Raw genomic sequence first — 25,352 nt, 5'->3', positions numbered from 1 at the left:
TATATGCAAATATGAGTGTTTTCTAGATGTTCAACAAAGGTACTTCACATGTGTAGACCATGAGGACACACTACAATAAACTGATAATTTGTAATGTGTCAATATTTTCAAAAGACATAGTTAGATGGTGTAGTTTATTGATATCATTTGATGTTCTATTACTTTACGCTTTCCTTCAGTGAAGCTGTGACTAATAACATTACTACAATGTGTCGGTTGGTGGTGCTGCCATCTGCCACAGGTAGCACACTGACTGTGGATCCAAACCTCGCATGGCCCCACTTCAAAGAGACTTGAAAGATCCCCAGCCGAGCGAAACCATTTTACCCAGTGCGAAGGTTATTATTGCAAACATCAAGAAAATGGGTAGAAAAGTTTCAAAAGGTTTCCTGTGAAATTGCAGCAGCTCCTGACTGAGAAACCAAAACCATTTAATGTTTTCTTTTTGCATTTTATATAACGATAAAGTCACTTTAAATAAAAGCCGCTGTGATGCATCACATGTTGCACGTCAGCCTGAAAAAGTCGAGATTTGAGTTTCTTTGTTTTCCCGTGTCTTAATGTTAGCTGAGCACAGTCAAAATGCTTCCAGGAAACATTCCTCACCTAAAAAAGCAGAAGGAGAGACCGTCCCGTTACTCCGAGCCACCATCACGCTGATCCCCGTCTCCACAAACGGCACCGAGAAGTCAATAATCTCTGAGCGCTCTTCATTTATGGTCAGTGAACCGATGGCCATGTCGGCCCGTTTGTAGAACACCTGTGGCAGAAGAAAAGTCATCAGTCTCGATTTTATTTTTTTATTTGATTTTTTTGTGTGGTTGGGGTTGGATGTAGGTACAAACAGATAGCAGATGTTTGTCTGATGTGATCATAAATCGAAGTCTTCGTAGCTACATAATACAGGACATCCTGTGCTGATGTTTGAGATAAATCTCATTTATCAGTGAAGTCAACACACTGGGCGTCTGCCCCTGAGGGTGATATACTTACTGCTTCTTCCAGAGCTCAGCTAGCAGCCAGATGGATGCAGCTCAAAAGCAACTCCCAGTGTTATCCTGCCTTTTTTTTCTCCAATGCATTGTAACGCATGATTTGCCATCTAATCCATCTCTAATCCATCATAATGTATTGGAGCATATAGTATAATACCTATTACATAAAGCCACGCTTACCAAATGTTAGAAGCTGGAAATGGAACAAATGACTGAAGACTGCAGGCTCTGGATGGTCTGGCTGAAAAACGCTGATGCTATTTTTTCTACTGTTTGAACCACAGCAGCGCAGTTCAAATTCCACTGTGACTTTCCAAGCCTCCATTTTTTTTTGTTTCTATATAACACCACTGTTTATCATGCTGATGGAGAGCCGGGAGATTTACAGTCCAGACACTCCGCCTCATGCAAGCCATTAGCTCTCCTGTGGAGGTCGATGCCTCATTGAGCACAATAGCCTTCCTGTTTTTGATAAAAAAGGGTGTGTATGTGGGGGGGGGATCCTACTACTGTTGTATCCTGCAACAACTCAGGAGAAGGGCCGGTCAGAGGAATCTGAATGTAGATCATTCACAGGGACACTTGCGCCTCCTTTTTGTGTTGACCCAGTTGACCTTGTCATACACATTTACAATCAGAGAACAGACTTTTGTCTTCTTGAGGGTTTTTATTCTTATTTATTGTTGCCTGCTTTCAGTTTCAGACGTGTTTTCTGGGTGACGTTTATCAAGCTCTCATTATGCCTGCGTTGGTTCACTCTGGGTACTCTGGCTACATCCACAGTCTGAGGACATGCATGTTAGTTAATTGCTAGACGTAGATGTTAATATGAGTTTGAATGGTTGTCTGTCTCTGTGCCTGTTTTGGCGACAGACCGGTGGCCTGTCCAGGGTGGACCCCGCCTCTCACCTTGGCTTACTGTGACCCTGAATTGGTTATGCCCGGTGGGTGGGCAGCATGGCCTTTAGAAAGGCTTTTCTACACACCATGGTTGTAATGAGTGGTTATTTGAGTTCCTGTTACCTTCCTATCAGCTTGAAGCAGTCAGGCCTCATCTCGTATGACCCCTGTCCTATGGGATATTTTATTTTACCCTCTGTAAACCCTAAAGATGGTTTTGTTTAAAAATCCCAGTGGATCAAGTTTCAGTTTCTGAAACACTCAGACGTAGATTTTGATGATGATTTGATGATTTTGTTTCTTGTTTTTTTGTTTTTTTAAAAAAAGGAAAAAAAAGATTTTGTATCTTGAAACAAAACAAAACTAGCTGCTTGTAGCTCATACCTCTCCGATCATCCCGTTCCAGATTCCTCGAACCAGCTTGCCGTGCTTGCCGTTGGTGACCAGGTAGAGGTCGTAGGAGAACTTTATGGTGCGGGACAGTTTCTTCAGGATGTCTATGCAGAAACCTTTACAGCACAGCTTTGTGTATGGCTCAGTGTGGCCTACGATACTGAAAGGGAAAGAGAAAGGAATGCTGGGATACTGAATTCTTTTTAACATGTTTTCTTTGAGAAACTGCAGAAACCAACTATCTAAAACTGGAAGTGTTTTTTCTTCTTCCTGTTTTGTAGACCCAACACATAGTCAGGTCATTTTTACAAATGATTTGAGGAATGAGGAATGATTGACTGAAGTGAGTGTGATGAAGAGGTAATGAACAGCCATCTCTTCATCGTCAAAGCTGCGGCGGATGTTGGAGGGAAATTCTGAGCCACTCTACAGGCGTGCACATGATGTCTTGGCCCCAACAGATGGATGAACAGCTGGGTGGAACAAAACAATACACACAGACATAATTAATGACACACAAACAATAGCAGACAGGAAACTCATTGGAGGATTATCTGGGCTGGATGATGGCGTTTTTGCCACACACACCTAAAGAGTAGCAAATGGGATGCTAAGGATATGGCGATATGTTGGTAAGGTTTATGGTGAGGAGGGCCGTCGCCTGTGGTTCCATCAGTCAGTCTTTCAAGTTCACCAGTAAAACAAACTGGTTGGAATGAACTGTGTATTAGTTTCTGTTTAAATGCCTTGTGAAAATCAACTTACAGGAGCACGCACCCTCTAAAACCCCCGCCACTCTTAAGCTCAGTCACTTCGGTAATGAAGATAAACTTTAATGCGTTTGTCACACAGTGCTGCTCTAACAGCGTAACGACAGCCTCTTTCTGTGTTAGAACAGCATATAAAACGTAGCGTTGAGGCTGGCAGGCGGCCACGTTTCTCGCTAATCATTTCATCTTTTATTATTCAACTAGTGCTGCAAAGCTTTTAATGCTGCATTAAAAATGCTATATTGTTCCTTGCAGCCATATCTTCTTCAGACTCATGCATACAACAGTTTGTCCTCTGACCCAGGCTGATTGTCTCTGCTACAGTTTTAATGAAATATGCCTGTGTAGTAGCGAGCACAAACCCAGCTGTCTGGGCGACAAAACAGACACAGCATGCCGCCTTAAATATTCTGCTGATCTTCAGACAGAGCAGGCAGCAGAAGCCCAGTGGACAGTTTCAGGCTTTGCATACTAAGTAAAATGGGCTGACGTAAGGTTTGAAATCAATTCTCCCTCTGCTTATCAGCAGGATTATGAGAAACGTGGCGATGAAAATGCCCTTCAGTTTCACACTAAGAAGATGACAGCAGCGATGTGAGCCAAGGAGAAGGACGGGAACACAAAGTCCTGTGTCTTATAAAACACTTTGCTGTGATTTGGAGAAAAATGTGTCAGGGAGTCTGCATTCCTCTCTCCCTCCCTGGGCGTGCTCCGAGCTTGGATTAGGATGTAAATATGAGGGCTTTGTTTTGAGCGATTTTATTTAAATAAAGCTATTAATTTTATGACTCTTGATTTTCTCCGTAGCGGTCACTGTCTATCACTCACAGGTAGGTTTTGTCCTGTCCAAGTCCAGCCTCAGACAAAGTTACTCAGACACAGAAACATTGTGCAGTCTGATCCTGACAGCAGAGTTAAAGCATAATATGTAGCGCTTAATTTAAATTCGTACATTTTAGTGATTTGTATTCAGAAATTTAATCTGCGTGTGAAGATTAATTATTAAGAATCTTGACTTTAAAGCAGGTTATGTTCCTATTTAAGATGCAGAGCTGGCAAATCAAAAGTTCTGAATCTATACTGAAAATGGTCCAATGATCCGATAAAATTTCCCAACAGTCCGACTAATGTATGTAAAGGATCAGGGTGCAGTGCTTAATGGTGGTGTTGGTGACCAGTGTTGGTCAAGTTACTTGAAAAAAGTAATTAGTTACTAATTACTGATTACTTCTCCAAAAAAGTATTCCCGTTACTTTACTGATTACTTATTTTCAAAAGTAATTAGTTACTTAGTTACTTTTCAAAACATGATACACAACCTGAATACGTAATAAAGCAATAGAGCTTTCAGCCCAATACTATTTTTCTGCATAATCCATCATATTAAAGTGAATCAAATGGAAAGCCTCTTCTTAAAAATTGTTTTATTGGTTTTAATCTTTTAATTTCATGCACACTGCATTAAGCAAAAATTAAACTATATGCAACAGTCTCTGACTGGAAGAAATGTGTTTAACATTTAAACCTATGTTCTGCATATTCCAGCATATAAAATAAAATAAAATAGTGTTTTGTGTTTACACTCTTTCAAATAGATGCAAGTAAAACACAGCAGGAAATAAATAAAATCAAAGATTGAGCAGCACTGAGTCCTGTCGCTCTTAAATCTGTTGTCACCTGTTTAGCAGGAGTGGGGTGGGTGGAGGTTTGCCCACAGCGGTCATGTCAGTGGGGGGATCCGGGGGTTTCTCTGTGAATGTCACATTCCCGTGGCGGCGTGCTCGGTGCTCAGATTTAAAGTTTAATTTTTTGATGTAGAAAGAAGTTTTCTTCCTATGCAGTGTGAACAGCGCACGCTAACGTTTTTCACTTTTTACAGAATTAAACTTAAAGTAATGTGAGTACGTCCACGCTTTAAACGCTGCATGGTCATACTCTCTCCTGCACTCCATGTTATTCATTGTTGATCTGCACACGTCTGTTACCACGAATGTCGCACGCTCGTACGTCATGAGACACTCTCATAAACAAAAAATGACCCCAACTTGTGATGTAGTTTTCGCCTCTGTCTGTAGTTTGCACCTCTGTCAGTGCGCCCCAGGGCAGCTGTGGCTACAATGTAGCCTGCCATCACCAGTGTGTGAATGGGTGAATGACTGAATGTAGTGTAAAGCGCTTTGGGCTCCATAGGGACTAAGTAAAGCGCTATACAAATACAGGCCATTTACCATTTTCCACTCAACAGTTTTATAATCCAGTTGTCTAAATTCCCAATCCTGATCTCTCCTGTTTTGTCCACATTTTTCTGTTTTGTAGGTGTAAATTTTGTAAAGTGTGAATCTGCCTGCCTTTGTTGTGCCCTTATTGATGGAAAAACTCAACAACTAAGTGCTTCTTAAACTAGTGGTGCGAAGATATTATAAGAAAAAATTGAAGTCAAACTAACAAGATTTTCCTGGATCCTTTATTATTGTGCGTGTTTGATAGTGCTTCTGAAAAAGGGGCATTTGTGAAAAAGTTGCCAACAATTGAGTCACAATTGTGTGGGTAGGATCTGTTTTTAATCGTTCTGAGTGAAACTGGCCGTATGGGAGATAATTTCAGACAAATTTGATCCATTTCGTGTTATTTGGTGTTAGAGAATGTGGCGTTCCACCATTAAGTGATTATTTCCTTCAGTGAACACTCCTGTATAGTGCATGAGGTGGGCAGTGTGAGTTAATGTGGCTGCAAAGTAGTGAGCCATGGGTGCAATGCAGAGAGCACTAATGACACATCACCCCTAACCTCCCCCAGACCTTCAGTCTAATGGACTCTGCACCCACACATCAGGACGGGGAGTCAATGAGACGAAAAGGCGAGGCTGCGAGGAGGAACAGAGCCACGACAAACAGAAACAAACAAACACTTTAGAGGGAAACGAGGCTGCCACAGTACACCCCGAGTAAACACAGCGCTCCCAACATCCCTCGTCTCACCAGCTGCCAGGGTTCAGGGCTGGGCCTTAAATCAGCTGCCAGTCGCATTAAAATGGGTCTTTGGGAATCATTGTGTGTGTGTGTGTGTGTGTGTGTGTGTGTGTGTGTGTGTGTGAGAGAGGTAATTTATTCCTTGTGGACATTCTTGGAATATTGTTTTGATGATGCTCTACGGATGGTGCCATTTTTTCCCCGTGTGCGCGTGCACGTTCATTTCCATCCGTATCCCTTCTTGAGAAAATTAAAGTCATCACTCTCATTGAGATCTTCTTCAAGTCTTCACCTCTTAAACGAGCTATAAATTTGCACCAGGTGAATTTTTTTTCTTACATATTGGGCTAAATTAGATTAGTAGCTCAGTCTGCAGAGCTTTTAGCGATGCTGAATCTGCTTTTTCGAGGAAACAGAAACGCAGAATATCACAAAATATCAGAGGATTTGTGAAGTGAGATAATGGAGAGGAACAGACAGAAACATGTCCAAGCTCAGTTTACTTAAAGTATATGTGGGGGTTTCATCGGTTTACTAGTGGACTGTCCCCTCACTTATATTTTTAAAAGTTTAACCAGTTAGCCCAGCACTTCCTGTGTCATTTGCATCCTGGTGAGCACATCCTGCGACAGTATCACTGTCTTTGACTCCACCTGGCAGTGGGGAGTTTCTATTCTGACCTTCAAGCCATAAGGACCATGAGCTGCAGTGGGAGCTCACCTGTGGGATGGACTCAAGAGAGGCAGCGGATTGGTTATTGTCTTTACTTGTCACCAAGCACCTTACTAACAGAATCTAAATATGGAAAACACCAGTGCACAATTATTATATAGTTGTTGTTTAAATTTCCACATTAATAGTTGAAGATATTAAGTGCAGATTATTGTTGTTTTCTGCATTTGTAACGTAAATTATCCTTTTTGGCTCAATGTCTTTTTTTCTGTAGGGGGACCAGTGGGGATTGGTGGAAAACTAATAGTAAAGATAGAGAGAGGAGAAACGCTGCACAGTTTTCCAGCTGAAATTGGTTTTGGGGATGATGAAACACAGCGGTTTGGGGCTTAATCACTCAGTCGCCAATAAGCCTTGAGGTGTAGGTGATCTTTAAAGAGCCGGATACACCCATTCATGAAGGCTGCCTGTCATTTGTACACATGGATTTGCTGACCATTCCACTGGAACCCTAACACTTCCGATATGGAAGTCGGACAGCTGCAGCTGAGTCAGGAATCCTCACCAAGTGCACATCGATCCTCCTCTAAAATCTTTTCCCGTGCCCCCCCCCACCGTTTTTGAACGACTGATTGGTTAATAGACACAATATGAACATTTAATAATGAGAATAATGATGACAGTAATCTGAAAACAACAATAAGACATAATTGATATATCCCAGAAGTTGGGAAATTGTATCACAGCAGTCGACACATAAATAAATAAATATCACAGTATAATTTATTACAGTTTATCACCTGCTGAACGTGCAGAAGCAGCAAAGCAAACTTTGAAAAAACGCTCGCATTTTTAAGGAGCTTGGAAAGAAAGCGACTGGACGTTTCGCCTCTCATCTGACAAGTTTCGTCTTCACTCTTGTTTTTAATTCCATAACATCTGTACCTCAAGTTATTTTACCTTTACTGAAATGTCTTTTAGGCGTATTAGACAGTACTTTGAAATAGCCTTTCACTTTATGAATACACCTGCATTACCCTCCTCAAAAATTCGATTATGGTTGGGGTTCCCTGTGGAAGGAGTGAGCGAGATCTAATCTGTTTTATATCACTGAATAGATAAAGGTGCTTTATGGACTCGTGGGCCACAAAGAGGAAACAAACAAAGAAAATCACGTAGTGAGATGCAGCGATAAAACAAGCCTTCCACTTTTTAGAGTTCATTAAGTTGTAGAAAAACAAATATGATTGTCATTGAATATTTTAAAATTGGAATTAATCAGTCCATTGAATGTGATGCACAGGCTTTTTTTTAATAAAGGTGGAGGATTAATGAAGCAGGTCAGGTTTTCTGGTGGTCTTTGGGGGGTTTTACCTTTCAGTAAGACATCTTAACCACCTCATGGGGCAGCTCTGTTCATGACTAGGGCTCCTTCTGTGACTGATCAGTGAGCTGGTAAACACACTGTATATATGAGGGAGTGCTGAGACTTTCAAACACCATCCTCTGAGACCATGAATGTGTAAATTTACTTAGTGCAACTTTCTAGTACTGCGTATAGATCGTTTAGCTCTCAGACTCCAGGAGCGCATCTGCTGCTGCACCCAGTCTCAGCTTTAATGAAATCATCTTATGATCTAACTTCCATTGAATGCAGCTAATGTGTGATGACATTATCTTCTCAGGTCAATGCTACCCTTCACCAGGGCATTATCTCTGAATGAATCTTTGCCAGAGTGCTTTGAGGTAGAACCAGCTCCCTGCTGTTCAAAGACAGCGAGGAAGCGAGATTTTTCTGATCCCACAGGCGAACGTGCACGACTCAAAGGGAAGAACTTGTGGTAACTGCTGCGAGCTGCTTTAGCCAAGTCCAAGCCGGACGCTGGTGTCTGTTTGTCAGGCCTCTCCGAGGACGCGTGAGTGAATCACACAGATGGTCTGCTTGGCAAGCTGCGTGCATGGCCCAGGGGTTGAGGGATTGAAGTGGAGAATCTGCATGACCAGTGGCTTCTCATTTAGAAAGCACTGACATGGGTCTGAGTTGTAATCATGTTTGGTGCTGAAGGCGAATTTGGAATTGTTGTGGATATTCAGATAAAGAAAGATGGTGCTTTTAGGAGGCTGAGGGGAAAATTGGCCGACCACTATCGGGAATGCATATTAAACTGTGTGTAACCTGCAAGTACTGAAAGTGTTTTCTCATACAGAGAAGTGTATGAAACATATGAAATAAGTTAACTTCAGCTGGTCAGTATTTTACCCAGATGTAGATTTTCTGTTTGAGGGGTTAGGGATTATATACATGTAAATACATGTGTGTGTCAGAGATGACCGAACAACACAATCAGCTGAGAGTATCTCTGGAGAAGCAGCTCTCCTCCACAATCCTCCACAATCTCGGACTGCAGGTGCTGACTGTAGTCCTTCTTCTGCTCTGCAGCCTCGATGTTTAATTCCTTTATCGATTTATTCTTCTAGGATAACAAACTTGTATAAGGTGGGAAAGTCTCAAATCAGTCTAACTCTAGACTTATTTATTCCAAGTTTTTACTTATCCCAAGAGTTTAAATCCGTTCCACGTATGAATTTATTCTTGCATAGTTTTGTAGTTTAAGTGGACATCTGACTGTGTAGGACAGGGATGGGGAACTGTAGGCCTCGAGGGCCGGTGTCCTGCAGGTTTTAGATCTCACCTGAATCAAATGACTTCATTACCAGGCCTCTGTAGAACTTCAAGAAATGTTGAGGAGGTAATTTAGCCATTTAAATCAGCTGTGATGGATAAAAGATGCATCTAAAACCTGCAGGACACCGGCCCTCGAGGCCTGGAGTCCCCACCCCTGGTTTAGGTAATCCTATTAACCAGGTTTTGTTTATTGCTACTGGTAGTCCCGTCAGCTGCTCGCCTCAGAATGGAAAGTACCGGCTCACCTCACGTCGCCAACTGTTTCTTTGCTTTTTCCTTCTTTTAGATTTCTGATGGCTTCATTGTTGTCATTCCCTTTTTGTGTAGATTCACAAATACTCCACAAATATAAGCGTGTACTGCTTTGCTCTGTCTTTTGTTAATGTTGCAAAGGGAATACTTTTGAATTGGCAGAACAAACAATCTGAAGACATCACTCAGGTGGCCACTCTCACCAGTCTCTGACAGTTCGGACTAAATGAATGATAAATAAAACCTATAGATGAAGCCCTCAGTGTACTCAAGGATCCATCACAGTCCATCTGGTCACCCTTCATTGGCCGATGTTTCTCCTTCGACTGCCCAAAGTGCCGGATGCTTCGTTGGACCTCTCATTGCCTCTGTCTTCTTTTGCCTTGAATTTTTGTTCGGCTCTGTGAAAACGTTTCATTGTTTGACAAGAGGAATTACGCTCTTTCTGTACTGGCAGGATGATTTTGGTCAGCATGAGCGATTAAGCACTCCAGCGCTTCATAACACTGAAGGGACGTGATCTTCATCTTCCATCCCCTTCATCTCGTTAACACCATTGTCAGTAATGGATAATGGCCTGTGCTTCTCTCCCCCACTAATGAACACCAATATCAGTCTCTAGGTGTTCGGGATTGATGACATGGCCTAATCGTCCCATCTAATTGATACCCCTCCATGCAGCGCATACATTTCCCTGATTGGGTCACAGAGTGATCGCCGGGATATTGCACTCTGGCCAAGCAGCCTAATGAGCATCTCACCATTGAGTGATAAGAAGTCATGCATGCGCTAATGGCAGAGGAAGAGCCTCTTAATCTCACACCTAATGGCACTCTCAAGTTAGTCACAGAATCAATTCAAATGGGCACGTTAACATGTGAGTGTGCATGTGGGACTGTGCAGTAAAGTGGGTTTGCATAGGACGTGTATATGGCTGAGATGATCGACACATGTTGAAATGACCTGACTGAAAGTGGAATGACTGTAAATAATCTGCGAACAGCACATTTTCTTTAAGCTCTTAAATCCTGAAAGCCATCAAAGCCTGCTGTGTATTCAGGGAGACCAAGTCCAAGTAATGTGAAGGATTGCAATATGACATCAAAATGACATATTTTACATTATTTGTTCCTTTTAGTAGTGCGGTATATATTTACTATTTAACCCAGGCCTTTTTATAAAAGTCGAAGGTACAAAATTTGGCCAATACTTTAACTTAAAACTTGGTCCCTCAATTCATCTACATGTACCAAATTAATTAATTTCAAAAGCATCCTTAGACATAGAGGGCAGTTAGACACAAAGAACAACATGAGAGGATGGGGGGGCAGTGGCACCGGAAGATAAAGACACAACAGCAGCTGCCTAGCAAATTGATAACAAACCAACAGCATGTTTAAAAAGTACGTTAATTCTAAGCATAGCATAAGCTCTTTATTTTAGACTTTTAGATGTTTTCAATTTTGCTTGTTTTTCACCTTCATCCTGCCAACGTATTTAACATACATGGAGTAAAATAATTTACTGCAAGAAGCAATCAAAGTTGCCCAAAATTGTAGGTGGCATCACCCATACAGAAACAGAAAACATTATATATACAGGACTGGGCAAAAGTTGTGAAAAATGCTGTAAACAAACATTGCTTTCAGAAGTGTAAATGATTGTTTGTTGGCTCCAAATGTATTCTGCAGCAGGACAACGACCCCAACCATACAGCCAAAGTCATTAAGAACTATCTTCAGCATAAAGAAGAACAAGGAGTACTGGAAGTGATGGTACGGCCCCCACAGAGCCCTGACCTCAACATCGAGTGTGTCAGGATTACACGAACAGACAGAAGATCTCCAAGATGCCTGAAACAACCTACCAGCAGAGTTCCTTCAAAAACTGTGTGCAAGTGTACCTAGAAGAAGGCAAAGGCTGGTCACAGCAAATATTGATTTGATTCAGATTTCTCTTTTGTTCATTCGCTGCATTTTGTTGATTGTTGAAAATAAATGATGAGCACTTCCATTTCTGAAAGCATTCTTCGTTTACAGCATTTTCTCACCTGCCTAAAACTTTTGCACAGTACTGTCTGTGGCATCATTAGAGGAAGTTGATTGTGACAAAGTCATAAAATTGGGACGATAAATAAAAAAGAAAAATCTGTAAAGTATGATTAAAAACACATGCCATTGTTCTCTGCACAGACCCCAGTCGACGGGGTGACGACTAAAGTACAAATTGACTTGAGCTAATTAGAGTTTATTTCACATGTAACTTTGCCATAAGGCCAAGGTTAAACTTGGCTGTTAGCCTAATGCGCTCTGCAAGCTGTTGTCCGAACTCGTATTCTGTAATAAGAATATCGCTGACCAACAAAATGACAAACTCCTCACAGTTAAACAGTCAGCATTCTCCATCTGTTACATTGGCCTCCTGTCCCAGTGGTTACACCCTGTAGTATTTGGAGTAATTGGCTCGTAAAACAACTGAATGTGAAATGTGTAATTAATCAACTTATGATATGTGATGCTATTCATCTAATTTTCAGCTTTTAACTACATCCTGTGAGCGTTAATTAGGATAGCACTCAAAATGCGACATTTGTCTCGTCAGCCAGCAAAATGAAAGATTTAATAGGAATCTTTGGAGTCACTTCACTTACGTCTCGGTCTTATTGGACTGTCGTCGGCAGGGCACGGTGTTGCTGACACAGGTACCAGTCACGGGGTCCACTGCCTCCACAATGACAAAGGGCCGCTCCTCCAGCGTGGCCACTGTGAGATGCCTGTAATCTGACACGGGCTCTAAGTAGCTGCCAAACCGCGGCCAGACGGGGTATCTCATCTGCAGGATCCCCATTTCATAGGTGCCCACCTGAAGGTACGGAGAGAGGAGGGGGGTGGATTAATGCGGAGCAGTGAAAAATCCCTGCACCAAACTCCAGATGGCTTCTGTGGTTCTGATTTGTTACAGCAGCGAGGCACAGAAATAAACATGGATTTGGGGGAACAGCCACATAAATAAACTCCAGAGGATTCTGGAAATCTGTTTAGCCGAGCCACAAAACTACATAAAAATACATGTATAATATTGAGAAAATAAGCCCCTCATGCATCTGTGAGGACAGAAGTGCGTAACCCCGTCTATCTCAGTCTCCACTCTTAATACACTTGTCCTCAATCCTCTAACTGTATGTGCTGTTTTGACATGTTGCGATTTGAGCGTCTGGTCCCGGCACACAGAGAGCAGAGTTTTAGTTCCTGGACAGTTTAGAGGAAATTGATTTTTGGGTCACTGGGGATGTAGAGAGCACAATTATACATCTAATGCAATGAAAGCAATTCCACCCCCGCTTTATTACCAGGGAGCCAATTTTAATTGGATGTTGTGGGGAAATGAGCATTCACAAGCAAGCTGAATACATAATAAAGATCAGAAATTAAACATTTCAGTCTCACTTATTTAAAGAAGCCGTGACCTGTTCAGCTCCACTGATTGGCCCTTCTGACTCACCCTGCTTTAATCAGCCTCACAAATGAAGGAGTGAATGTTGCATTGGACCAGTTGGACCCAGTTTACCACAAACACACATCGGATGGATTTTTAAGCTTGTGTTAAATGAAACAGGGCTGTTAAATGCTGTTTTTCGTGCCACAGTGTAGTAAATGAATGACAAACAGACTTTCACAGTTTCACAGGTAGAAGCAGCTTCTACTCCCAGGGAAGCATGACCTTTCTGAGGGGCTGGACCAGAAACCCTAATGTAAACAGGTGCTACTTTAAAATGCTTTAAACATCCATCCATCCATTCGTCCCTCTCTCCCTCCCAGCTGTCATAGGACCAGAGTACACTCCGTTGCCAGTGTAGAGGATCAGCAGTTGTGTAATATTTCCGTTTCACTCTGGCAATATGAAAACATGAAGAGTGAGTCAAGTCCGAAACACCAGCTTTCAATCCAGAGCACGTTCTACGTCTGCTAAATTGTATAGTAAAAAGTACTGCTCTCCAGCTGAGTGTGGCTCCCTGTCTGTTTTGCAGCAGTTTTGGCGAACACCTTTGGAGAATATACTATCCTAGCGTTAAACAGAAAACAACAACAACGACATTAATCTGCCCTCTCGCTTATTTGAACAGGGATTGCTGCAGATTCACGGAGAAGATGGCAGCGCAGACAAATCTGGTAACAAACTCGGCAACAGTGCGGAGTCATCTGGCAAACTCCAGCATTACAAACATGTACAGGTCCTGTTCAGAAGCAAAGATAAAGTAATATGCAAAACTGAAAGTGCTGCATGCAACTTTTCCCAGTGTTTGAGCAGATTGGAACGTGACTTTGAAAATGAGACCTTTCCCAACTTTCTTGCTTCAGTGAAAATCCAAAGTAAGCGACACTTCTGCTCACTCCAGAGCCTCACAGCTTTCACGGTGAACAACAATAAATTACCGTGAGGTAGAAATGGAGTCCATTACTCACTAATTAAATGAATGACCGCCTCCCAGCACAACACAGACTCCAGCACAAATGCTACAAGGACATCAAAATGAAAACTGATGTTGCTTCAGGTTAATGGATAATGATGCTGTTAGCAGGCAAGTGAGCTAAGGTTGGTGAAATTCAACAACGTCCAATGCTAGCCAGTGCTGGGCGTGCAAATCCATCTCCTGTTGCAAAACACTGAGTTGTGTGGATGTGGTCGGCTAACCAGACAGAACTCCAGGCCTCGAGGGCCGGTGTCCTGCAGGCTTTAGATCGCACCCTGGGTCGACACACCTGAATCAAATGACTAGTTCATTACCAGGCCTCTGGAGAACTTCAAGAAATGTTGAGTAGATAATTTAGCCATTTAAATCAGCTGTGATGGATCAAGAAAACATCTAAAACCTGCAGGACACCGGCCCTCGAGGCCTCTGGAGTTGGACACCCTCTGCCCTAGATTAATGGCACAAAATAGGACAAATCACATTTGGTCTGTGATAGCGATCTGACTCGTACCTGCAGTCACTGTCAGAGACGCTGGCACAGGTTTGCAAATTATTGCTCAATTTGCAGATACTTCACAGTCAGTCTGATCCAGTCTGCACAGTGAACACAATCCATCTGTGTTGCGTCTCCTTGCAACATGAAACTTGACTCAACTTTTTGTGGTTCTTATATAAAAGCAAATTGCCAAATGCATGTGTAATTATCAGCTAAATCGCAGTCCTTCAGCAGTTACATCACTGGAGGAGTTATTGAATTTCTGGACTCTTTGCCACTTTATGTAACTGCCAACTTAACACCATTCAATAAGCCAACTAACCGCAGATTGACTCCATGTTATTGCTTTGAAGATGACAGCTGACTGCAAACAGTCGCAGACCCGATCACCATCTTTAAAGCACCCATTTCAAAGGCAGCGAGACTGCAACATTATTGCATGTGGTTGCATTTTGTATTCCTGTCAGTTTAAAACAGTAAACCTAATACATGAGTGTAGGTCAAAGTAGCAATGTATCTCGGTTGTCTCCATCTAAATCAATCACCTACACACATTTTTAAAATAGTAGACGCCTTTTTGTTTCGTGTAGATGAAACAATTCCACTTGCATTTTACTTCTGGCAGTGAGGTAGTTGGGACAAATGTGAGCTTATTGATATTTAAACAAAATTCTTTCTAGTTCACTTGACTGTGCTTCTGTAAATGTCATCAACTTCCTGGAGAGCTAAAAAAAAAAGTGCCAGTCTGAACACAATGTTTTTCCTCCCACATAATCTCTGCTGTTTATGCAGGAAGGGGGGCAATCCTATCTCATCATGCCAGTCAGTAAAGCCTGTCACAGTGAAATGGAAAAAAACTGAACGTCGACAGAAAAGTGCAAATATCTCAGTTCTCCCTGGACCTCACAGTTATTCTTCTTTCCTGCCAGTCATATCGATCAGCCCCACTGTTATAGTATCACCCCACTCCTGGGCATTTAGTCACTCAGAATTTCAATTTACAAGACGAAGGTACTGAGATGAGTAAGGCAAAAAAAGAAAACTCTTTAGCCTGTGGCTGCGTAGCCTGTGAAGTCTTCATTGTTCATTCATCTGAGACATCGGTAAAAAGATGTTTGTGTTTCACGCAGCACCTAAGCAAGAATAAGGAATGGAAAGCTTAATTTATAGCAAACACTGTCATGAGAGTTATAATTTTATAATTAATTATCTGGAAAGAAAACGGGTGGTTTATATTACAGAAAATCTGTCAGGATTCATCTTTCCAGTTAAATCCTTTTCAGTACTGAGGTTCTAATTTCAGGGTTTGTAAGTGTTGCATACAGCTAAAAAAACGTCAGCTTTTCAGACCGTGGCAGATAACGGCAATGACAGGAACACTTCTCGTCATTCTCAGGAGCCTTTTCTTTCCGTCTCCACTTTCTTTTGTCATGCTCCCTCTCTCTCTCTCTCTCTTGCTCTTCCCAAATGACTTTGAGTTGTACATCTGTGGAAACAGCTGAACAATGACTCTTGGCAAGTTCCATATTAGGCCTGGCCGATAAGAGCGTTGTAGTGATACAGGTTTTTTTTTAATAAGTTAAAAAATATGAGGCGTGTAATGCCAGGCAGCAAACTGTGAGGCTGGTTATACAGAGATGATGTATGAACGTTACAGACCGGCTGCCTCTGCATGTGTACAATACAAAGGCTGGTAAAAAGGAAATCAAAAGGTGGAATTGATTTTCAGCTTTCAGAGAATAGAGGCCATAGGCAGCAGAAAGTGGAGCACACAAAATGGATTGCCTCACACTTCTTAGTCAAAATTTTGTGAAATGAGTGCAGTGTTGTTCTTCCAGGGAACAGGAGAAATGTATTTTTCCTCCCCAGAAAGGTTTATGTAAAGGTCAGCACGCTGGGAATGAGGAGTGCTGGAGTCGGGGGGTGATTGGGAGGACACATTTAAGTTTGGTGTCCTCTCAGTCGCCCACATTTTATATTTTATGTGAAAGTGTTTCTGAGTGAATACGACTAACGTCTTATGCTAAACTCAGCTGAGCTGCTTGTGGAAATAAGTTAATGTTGTCACATGACCTATCATGTTAACATCAGTGAATTCAATTTAGATTCAGTCTTTTATTGTTAGCATTGTGTTTACATATTACAAATTAGAGGATACAGAGTTACACTTCCAGGAAGTTTTCTGTTGGTCGTTATTTAAAAAAATGAGCATGGAACGATTTGGAAAAAGTATTCGGACACCACGATGTGACTAAAATTACTGCAGCTGTGTGCAGTGAACTTGTGATCTCGTTTTCTCATTGCTATGCAGAAGTGGCACCAGGTCTAGCTGCTAACTTCAAAGTGAGTTTGGTCCATCAAGACGGGAATAAATAGGCAATAAGCTGGAGTGGGTTTGCTATGAGTCTGCTGTCAGTTTGTGATTGAATTGGGTCAAGTCGACAGTTACTTACAATCTGTTTGTGAGATGGAGATGAACTGTGATAAAACCTAAAAAAGAATCACAAGTCCGTTGCCTTCTACACAGACAGAAATGGACATTAAACATAAATTCATTAACTGCTTGCATTCAGAGTATCACCAGAAACTCATAGTTCTGAAACAGGAATTCCTCCACAAATCGTGATGTTGTTGCTGCAGGACGGCAATTTAACTGCAACTTTACATAGGTGTCAGCCACCTTGGTTTTATACAGGAGTATAATCAGAATACAACCAGTTGAGTCGTCTTTGGCAAAGAGGCATGTCACAGATGAGCTGTGTTCATCAGCATAGACTGAGCCCGACTGATTGCATTGTGTTGGCAATTTGAATGTGTGTATAAATTCGACAGCGATATTTGCAAACCTTCACCATAATAATTGCAATCAGGTCGGAGTTGGATCGCAATTGTTTGGAGACAATTTGCCTAGTTGGAGACAACCTGTGCAACTGTCTACAGTCAGAAGTTGTTTCCCAGAGATTGAGGGTGTTGCATGCTTGTGCATTCAACCTGTGCGTGACCGATTGCACAGAAACTGCAGCTTCTTGAAATTGTTTTTCGATTGCAAACAAATTAAATGAAAACGCAGAGCACCCCCCCCCACACACACCCCCTCCCCCTAGTTGCAAGGAGGTCGCTGTCCTATTTTCTAGTGTGACTGAGCCATAATGAATAATGCATCAGGACAAGATACCAAAGGAAAGATTTGTCTGTTCAGAAAGAAGTGGCATATAAAGAAAATAAGATGGATAGGGACACAAAAATAACATCATCTTTTAGTGATCGTTTTTTTAAACTTTCCAAAAGTAAACAGTGATTAAAGATAATATACCAGATGATCTCCAGATCGAGTTTTTAAATGTGGAAATTGCTGCTTTTTCTTAAATATTTATATATATTTGAATGTGCACAATCCACAGTTTAGTCAGGCCATGAAGTCAAAGTTAGTTGCGCTGGAGGTAGATCAGCTGATCTCAATAGCAGACCAGATCAGTGTCCAGTTGGCTGATCTCACAGGCTGTCCTTTTTAGGCTGCTCTAACTTTCCTACAGTTGGTTTGTGCCTGCAAGCCACTTTGTAACCCACTTACAACCCGGCAGCTCCTCCTCATGCTTTGCCTCACTTTATCAGTGTTGTGTCTGCTGTCTTGGATGGCTGCGCTGTTCTGTGCTGGGTTTGTTTGATGGAAACATGAAGCCATGCCTCCAAATATTAAGTTTTTCTTTCGACTATAGTGATCCAGACTAAAACAGTTTTAGGTCTCGAGACTCTAGAAGTTTTAAAAAGTTGTGTGATGGCTCTAGTAGAAGTATTCAACCATAATAATTTTAAATTATTTTCTGATTGTTATTTTTACAGTTGATTAATTGGAATTGATTGACTGTTAACATTTGATTGTCTCATGTACACAAAAGTCATTTAGGCAACAGTCAAAAGTCAATAGTCTTTGGTGTAATATTGAATGATGCACAAAACAGCTTCAATCTCCTTCCATATCCACAAATTGTTTGTTTACGTTGCCATTACAGCTTCCCATTTTCTCACAGTCCCGATAACATATTGGAAGTTACAGGAAGTAACATCTTAAAACATTAAAATCACATAATTAGCTTTGAACTGCTGGTGACTCTTCACTTTGTGCATAATGTGAAACTAAGCACTTTCTGTTGAACCCGATGAGGAAGTGAACTCCCTCCAGTCTAGTGTTACATCAGATTCACCCTCTGGTTTAATGAATGTTTCGATCTCAATGAGGCAGCTTGCTGAAGCAAAGTTTCCCGAGTGTGTGGGTTTTACTTTAATATCCTTCGAAGAAGTACAGGGTGGGATCAGTGGGAGAGGGGTGTGAATGTGCTGTGTGATTAGGAGGCGATCCTTCATTATTTCATTGGTATCAGTGCAGCTTTGATTCCTCTAACTAGTCTTTTCAAAGAGACCGACGATGTATGAAATCGCCGTCTTGCAGAGAAAGACATCAGTGTCCTGTAAACACTCCTCATTGTGTGAGCTCAACTGTTAGTTTATCCACTCAGAAATAATCAGACACACACTTAAAAAGCCATTTGGTAAAGTGTGAAGTCGAGCAGCTGCCGTCATCTTACCTTGTCCCACTGTCGCTCTCTGTCTAGAGTGATGATTATCATGGCTGGATTCACCAGGTAACCATTAGTGTTGAAGGAGAAGTCATTGTGTTCCCATGTTACATTCAACATGTGCCTGAAACAGAAAACCCAAGAACAAGATGATCTTAAAATACGTTTGTACAGTCATCACATTGCTGTTTAGTCTTTTTTTTTACAGCGTTTAAACATGTATGTATGTAACAATATAACAAAACATACAAATAAAATTGCTACAGAGGCCAAATAAGTGAATTCACATGTGGTGCAAACTAACTGCCACCTTATAACCACAACGGTGCAGGAGTCGAACAGTTCCCAGTGAATACTGGATCCACAGTTTTTGAGATGGACTGTTTCCTGGATTCACATTGATTTTGTTTGAGATTCTCTGGATACATAGACGAGGACAAAATTATTAGCTTCCCAGTGAAATTTAAATGTTCCCTTGCTTAACAAAGCAAGAGATTTTCAAGATAGAAATAATTTATAGTTTTAAAGAAATGCTATTTGCACTGAATAACAGAATTATTTCAGAAAAATAAATTACCTGGGTTGATATTTCGACCCCTGGAAAAACAAAAACTGACCTTTTTAATGAGCTGTAGTACAAAACCACTGATGTGCATTGATGTGATGCTTCTTAAAGCTTGTTAAAATCAAGTTAAAACCGAGGGTTACCTTCTTATTTACACACTGTAAAAAATCAGGTTTAATCTGTCACTGAGAAAGCATTATGCCAAAACAAAAATCAGATTAGACTTGAGAAAAAGAGTTGTTGATGCTCACAGAGCAGAGATGGATATGCAAGCGTATCACCAAGAAATTTAAAGAGAACCACACAGTACAGATCCAGCCTGGCAGAGGTAGGAAGAGAAAGATTTAAAGACTCTGAAAGGACAACTAGTGGGAGAAGTGTTTAAAGCCACCAGAACGACTGCCAGGACATGAGTGAATAGCCAAGTCGGGTAACATAGCAGTGGGAATATTAGGCTTTGGAGATGCTTTTGTGGATCTGAAACTGGAAATCTAGTCAAGGTGGAAGAAGACATGAAGAAAGAAGGATATGTGAAGATTTGGAAAGAAAACCTCAAACAAACGAGACACACTTGGTTGCGGTGCTCGCTTTCTCTTCCAACGCTACAGCGACCCAGACTAAATGTTGCTCTTGGTGAAGAACTTACTCTGCAAGACCAACGTGAACGTTATTAACTGGCTGAAGACCAAGGTCCGTGCTAATAGATAAAAATCAAAGAAGAATTTGCAGGATCCTGAGAGATTTGTTAAAGAGGAATGGGCTGACATTGCTCAGGAGGCACATGTGACAGTTGGTGAAAACTATAATATTTGGCAAAAAAGTCAACCGGGTGGTGTTAATTTTCACCCTGATACTTTTTTTCCCCCCTCAGGTGTAGAAGGGTGGTTAAACATAAGCATGCTACAAGACTGAAAGAGTTTGAATTCTTTGATTTAACAAGTCATCTGACTTGAGAGGCGGGGATAAAGTAATGTTTGACATTTGTTGCTTGCCAAGTCATTAAAACAAATCACTTACTAAACCAATTATTTCAGTCCTAACTCTCAGGTGTAGGAGGAGCACACATGTAGCTTTGGAGATTATTAAACCCTTTGAACACTGCTTGAGTAATCTGAGAACACCAGCGACAATGGTTCCCTGCTCCTTCGGCTTCCACATCCTCTGTCACATTAGACCTGTGGCGCTGCTTTCTCACACTCCAGCAGAGGTGACGAAGGCCTGCTGAGAGGAGAATAGGTCTATGCGAAAAGCCTCTTTAATCTGGTATCATGCAATAATCTCATTAACAGGTGAGCCGACTCATTATCAGAAGCCTGTTTCCAACTCCAGTGGTGTGCGGAGGAATCTGGGAGGAGAGGCCGTCGTTCATGTTTGATCTGGCTGGAAACACGAGAGGTGACAGAAGTGCTTTGTTCTCTCTCGCCGACCTTCACGTTACTGCCGCTATTCAAATCATGCCTGCTGGGTTTAAACGGACGGATTTGTACATTATCAAAGCCTGTTCTCAATTTTCCGCTCTTTTATGGACGGTTTGGGTTTACAAAAGGAAAAGCTGTCCCCCCCCAAGGCTCTGAAGACTCTGTAAGATAAACGACTTCTGACATGAGAGGGAGCGAGTGATGTTTCATAATGCAAGGCGAGTGTCTGGTGACGCTTGTGTCCCGTTCGGTGCCCCATGGTGACCATCTAAAACTGCACATATAAACATTTACACGCAAAACGCTCTCAGTCTCCCTGAATGACCTTGGCTTACATGAGCCAAAAGCTGTTGCTGGGGCAGTTTTTTCCTAGTGCTACCCTTTTCCTGATTAAAACATTTTCCCCAATAAAATAGGATTTCCTATGTGCTCCACGGCACAGATGGTGTCAGATTGCTCTTTTGGTGACGCAAAACCACGCCCCTTACCGTCGTCACCAACACCCTGCACGCCAACTAAATTACCCTGCGGTCTCCAGGAGATACGGCAGAGCGCTCAGTGCTGGAGAGATGAGGAGATAGATGGCAGCGGGGCAGAGGACACAGTTTGGGAGAGTGACAGTCGCCATAAAATGTGCTCCACAGCATCAAACAGATGGGCAGTCATGAATAAATAAGTGGTTGTTGACCTCAATCTTGCCATGTCCCACAGATGTAAGACGGAGCCATTACTGTTCTTATCTTTGATATATCAAAAATGAAAGAATACTCACTGTGTGATCTCTGACCACCAGGGAGCAATTTAACCTAATTTAACTCTCCAAATATTGACTTCTCTGTGAAATATCGTCACCACTTCGGATCAGTGGCGGAGCTCAACTCCACCCAAAATAAATACAGAAATAAGTAAAAAATGTAGACATAGGAAGAGTGAGCAAGCAGGTTTTTTTCTATCTGCAACATAAAAATGGTAAAATGCTATAAAAGACGATAAATGTCAGTGTGTTAAAGTGTTAATTTGTTTGTCCTGAAGACGTCTCGCGGTTGTTTGAGCTCCTCTTGTCCAGCTGCTGTAACAGCTGGTACATTTTTGAGTGCGTTTCCAAAACTCTGGGGTTCAATTTAAATTTAAAGCGCTGTCCTTAGAGTCTAGTGTCCAATTAAACACGACAAGCTAGACATTATAAAGTACAGAGTTCATATTTCATGTTCACAATCAGCTCCATTAACGTCAAACCGCGGCATTCGCGGCATTTACGAGGACTCTCCCGGTAACCAGGTTTTCCCAGTGGAGAAACTCGTGTTCAGCGTTTGTCTGTCAGCAGGTTTAAACAATAACCACACTGAGTTTTATGAAACTTGGTAGAGAGGGGAAGCACGGGCAGCGTAAGAGAGGATAAAGCTTTGGCTCGACTCTGGTTCACTTTGTGAAATGGCACCTCTGTGTGCGTCTTTAGTTTCTAAATGTGAGAGCATTAGATGCAGTCATAAAAGACAAGTTTTCATAGGCCTCTCCGCAGTCCTGTGAAAACCTAAGTCCACCCCTGCGTTCAGTAGCTTGTAGAACCACCATGAGCAGCAATAACTGGAATTAATTGTGTTCTGTGTGACTTTATCAGTCTCCCACAGCGTTGTAACGTTGTAACGTCCACTTTTCTCTACAAAATAGTTTCAGTTCATTGAGGCCTTTGCAGCCATTCATTTATGCACAGCTGTCTCAGCACTACATTCAGATGGAGGTCTGACTGGGCCTTTGCACAGTCTTCAATCTTCTGTTGGAGACAGATGGTCTCACAATTGATTCTAGAATATTTTAGTATCCAGAAGAGTTTATGGCTCAATGACTGCACAGGCGCCCGGGTCCTGTGGCTGCAAAACGAGCCCAAATCATCAGGTCTCCACCACCGTGCTGACAGTTGGTACAGTACGATGTGTTTGTGCTGATATGCTGTTTGGTTTTCTCCAAACTTGGTCAGTGTTTTATGACCAAACATTGGCACTTTGGACTTTGCTCTAAAGGTGCGGTGTTTAGTTCAGATGCAGACCTGGGCCACGCTGCCATGTTTTTTCTCTCTTTTTCTAGTTGTGCTGTCATGATGTCACATTTAACATGCTAACTGAAATATAGCTCTTGTTTTTTGTTTTTTTTTATTTTCTCTGAGTGTTGCACAGTCTGACTTTGGGGTGAAATTACTTAGAGGTCCTAGGAGGATTGTGTAGTTGCAGGTGTGTGTTAACACACCTGCAAACTGCCAGCCAGTAAAATCTAATACTTCCTGCTCTTTTTTCCCCAGGCTTTCCTGTGATGGTCCTCGTTAGGAGGCTATAGGACTTTTAGTGTAAGACATCTGTGCTCTCATGTGTTAAAGTTTCACAGGTCCCCAAAAGTCTTACAGTGACAGTTTAAAAGTCTTATTAAACTGAGTTTAGGTGTTAAATGTTATTAGTCACATTATTGTGAGAATTTCCATGATTGTAACAGGGTATACCTGCATGTCAGTACCAAATCACCTTTGACCTTATTATCATGCAAGTGATGAATGAATTGAACTTTTTCACAGTTTGAATAAACCTATATATTTAATAACTGATGAGATATAATGGCTAATTTATTAGTGGTTCTAAAGTCTTAAAAATGTATTAAAGTGCGTAAATTTAAGCTAAATAAATGGGATTTTGTTTAGAATTATAATTATATCATTTTAATTTCTGTGGGGAGTTTATGTTCACTTTGAGTGCAAGTTTCGTCTTAAATGTCATTGAAGTGATTTTAAGCAGTCTGAGGAGTAATCTTTTTATACCTGTAGACATCCTTGGATGGAGCTTAATGTTTGCAACGATGCTGAAATAGTAGCAGATGGTTTCTGAAATAAAATAAAATAAATTCTTCTCCTGAACTTAGAAAAGTGTATTAACGTGAATTTATCTACAGATAAATTAGACACCGGGGTTGGACGTTTCAAGTTTAAATACTTCATATTTATTGGGAACGATTCAGAAGGTCCAATCAGACTCTCTCAAATGATCAAACATAGTTTCTGGTGAACTTTTGTCATGCCAACTTTACCTGACAGAATGTCCACATGACCTCCTTTTCATTTATTTATTTTTTTTCTTATAAACTTAAACTGTGTCACACAGTTTGAGTCCTGTAACACTGTAGCCTCTCTAGTCTCTCAGATTATTAGACAGAGTACGGCACACACAGTTTTAGTCTGGTGTCTGGCAGTAATGAGACATTTTTCATATGTTGTTGTTAACTGATGGCTGATGAACAGCTTATAGGTGCTTCAGTAGCAGTTTACATATTATATTATAAAGAATTTAATTATGTTACATTAAGGATATGTAACAGCAGTATTGACGGAAAGAGTTGGTAGTAAAATAAAGGCTAAGCCTGCAACATTGTAGCTTACCTGAACAGGGTGTCATTGGTAGCTAACGCCTTGACAGGGTTGTGACAGTCACTGTGGCCCTCGGGAATGAAGCCTCTTTGTTTCCGAAAACTCTGGACGCCTTTCACTACAATAGCCACCCCGTCGCGCACCCTTTTCCTCAGGCTCATCCTCCACCGGTCCGTAATGATGCTGATGAGCCCCACCGGGAAGCTGTCGGGTGGAGGGATGTCTGGGTTTCCCACAGCCAGGCTCGGGATAATCCAGATGTAGTCTGGTCCCACTAATCCGACCTCTCCTGCCATGGCAAACAGGTACTGGGCCTCTTCGTGGGAGCAGTAGACCAGCAGCACCTGGGCGTCTATCTGCTGTAGCAGCCTCCGCGCTCGTATGTCGTTCGTGATGTCAGCGGACATGTCGAAGGTCAGAACATCCTGCAGATCCCATATGAAGTAGCTGGTGTCAGTAAAGGACTTGATGTAATCCACGTAGGCTTCATAACCCGGGTAGAGGCTGGTTATGACCACGAAGCTGTCCCAGTTGTACTCCTCCATCACCTTGAACATACCGTTGATCTGCTGCTCGATGGAGGAGCCCAGCTGGAGGAAGTTGGAGCCTTCACCCTGGAGGAAGAGGTAATATGGTGTGACGTTGGGGAAACACCTTCATGGTTTGTTGGCACACACTACACAATTTGTTGCTGATTAAAAAGCAAATGATTATCTCAATTCAGTTTGGAAAATGTGCAGCAACATCTCTGGAGGACCCCCCTCATACCAATAAGACTACACACACAC

The 25,352-nt window shown here is 41.8% G+C and overlaps 1 protein-coding gene across 2 annotated transcripts in view; it reads right to left on the bottom strand.

The window, feature by feature from the left end:
* grin2ca (glutamate receptor, ionotropic, N-methyl D-aspartate 2Ca) overlaps positions 1-25,352 on the bottom strand; it is a 71,498-nt gene that overhangs the window by 12,077 nt on the left and 34,069 nt on the right. For both annotated transcript variants that reach the window (XM_005469078.4, XM_003442580.5), the window contains exons 3-7: positions 24,577-25,178; positions 19,188-19,302; positions 12,288-12,499; positions 2,280-2,448; positions 607-760 (exon numbers count right to left, since the gene is read on the bottom strand). In XM_005469078.4, the coding sequence (XP_005469135.1) occupies positions 607-760; positions 2,280-2,448; positions 12,288-12,499; positions 19,188-19,302; positions 24,577-25,178 (1,252 nt within the window). The remainder of the gene's footprint in view (positions 1-606; positions 761-2,279; positions 2,449-12,287; positions 12,500-19,187; positions 19,303-24,576; positions 25,179-25,352) is intronic.

This window comes from Oreochromis niloticus, linkage group LG4 (assembly GCF_001858045.2).
Source record: "Oreochromis niloticus isolate F11D_XX linkage group LG4, O_niloticus_UMD_NMBU, whole genome shotgun sequence".
Lineage (NCBI taxonomy): Eukaryota > Metazoa > Chordata > Actinopteri > Cichliformes > Cichlidae > Oreochromis > Oreochromis niloticus.
Note: the sequence above shows the minus strand (reverse complement) of the source record. Positions and strands in the feature narration are given on the sequence as shown.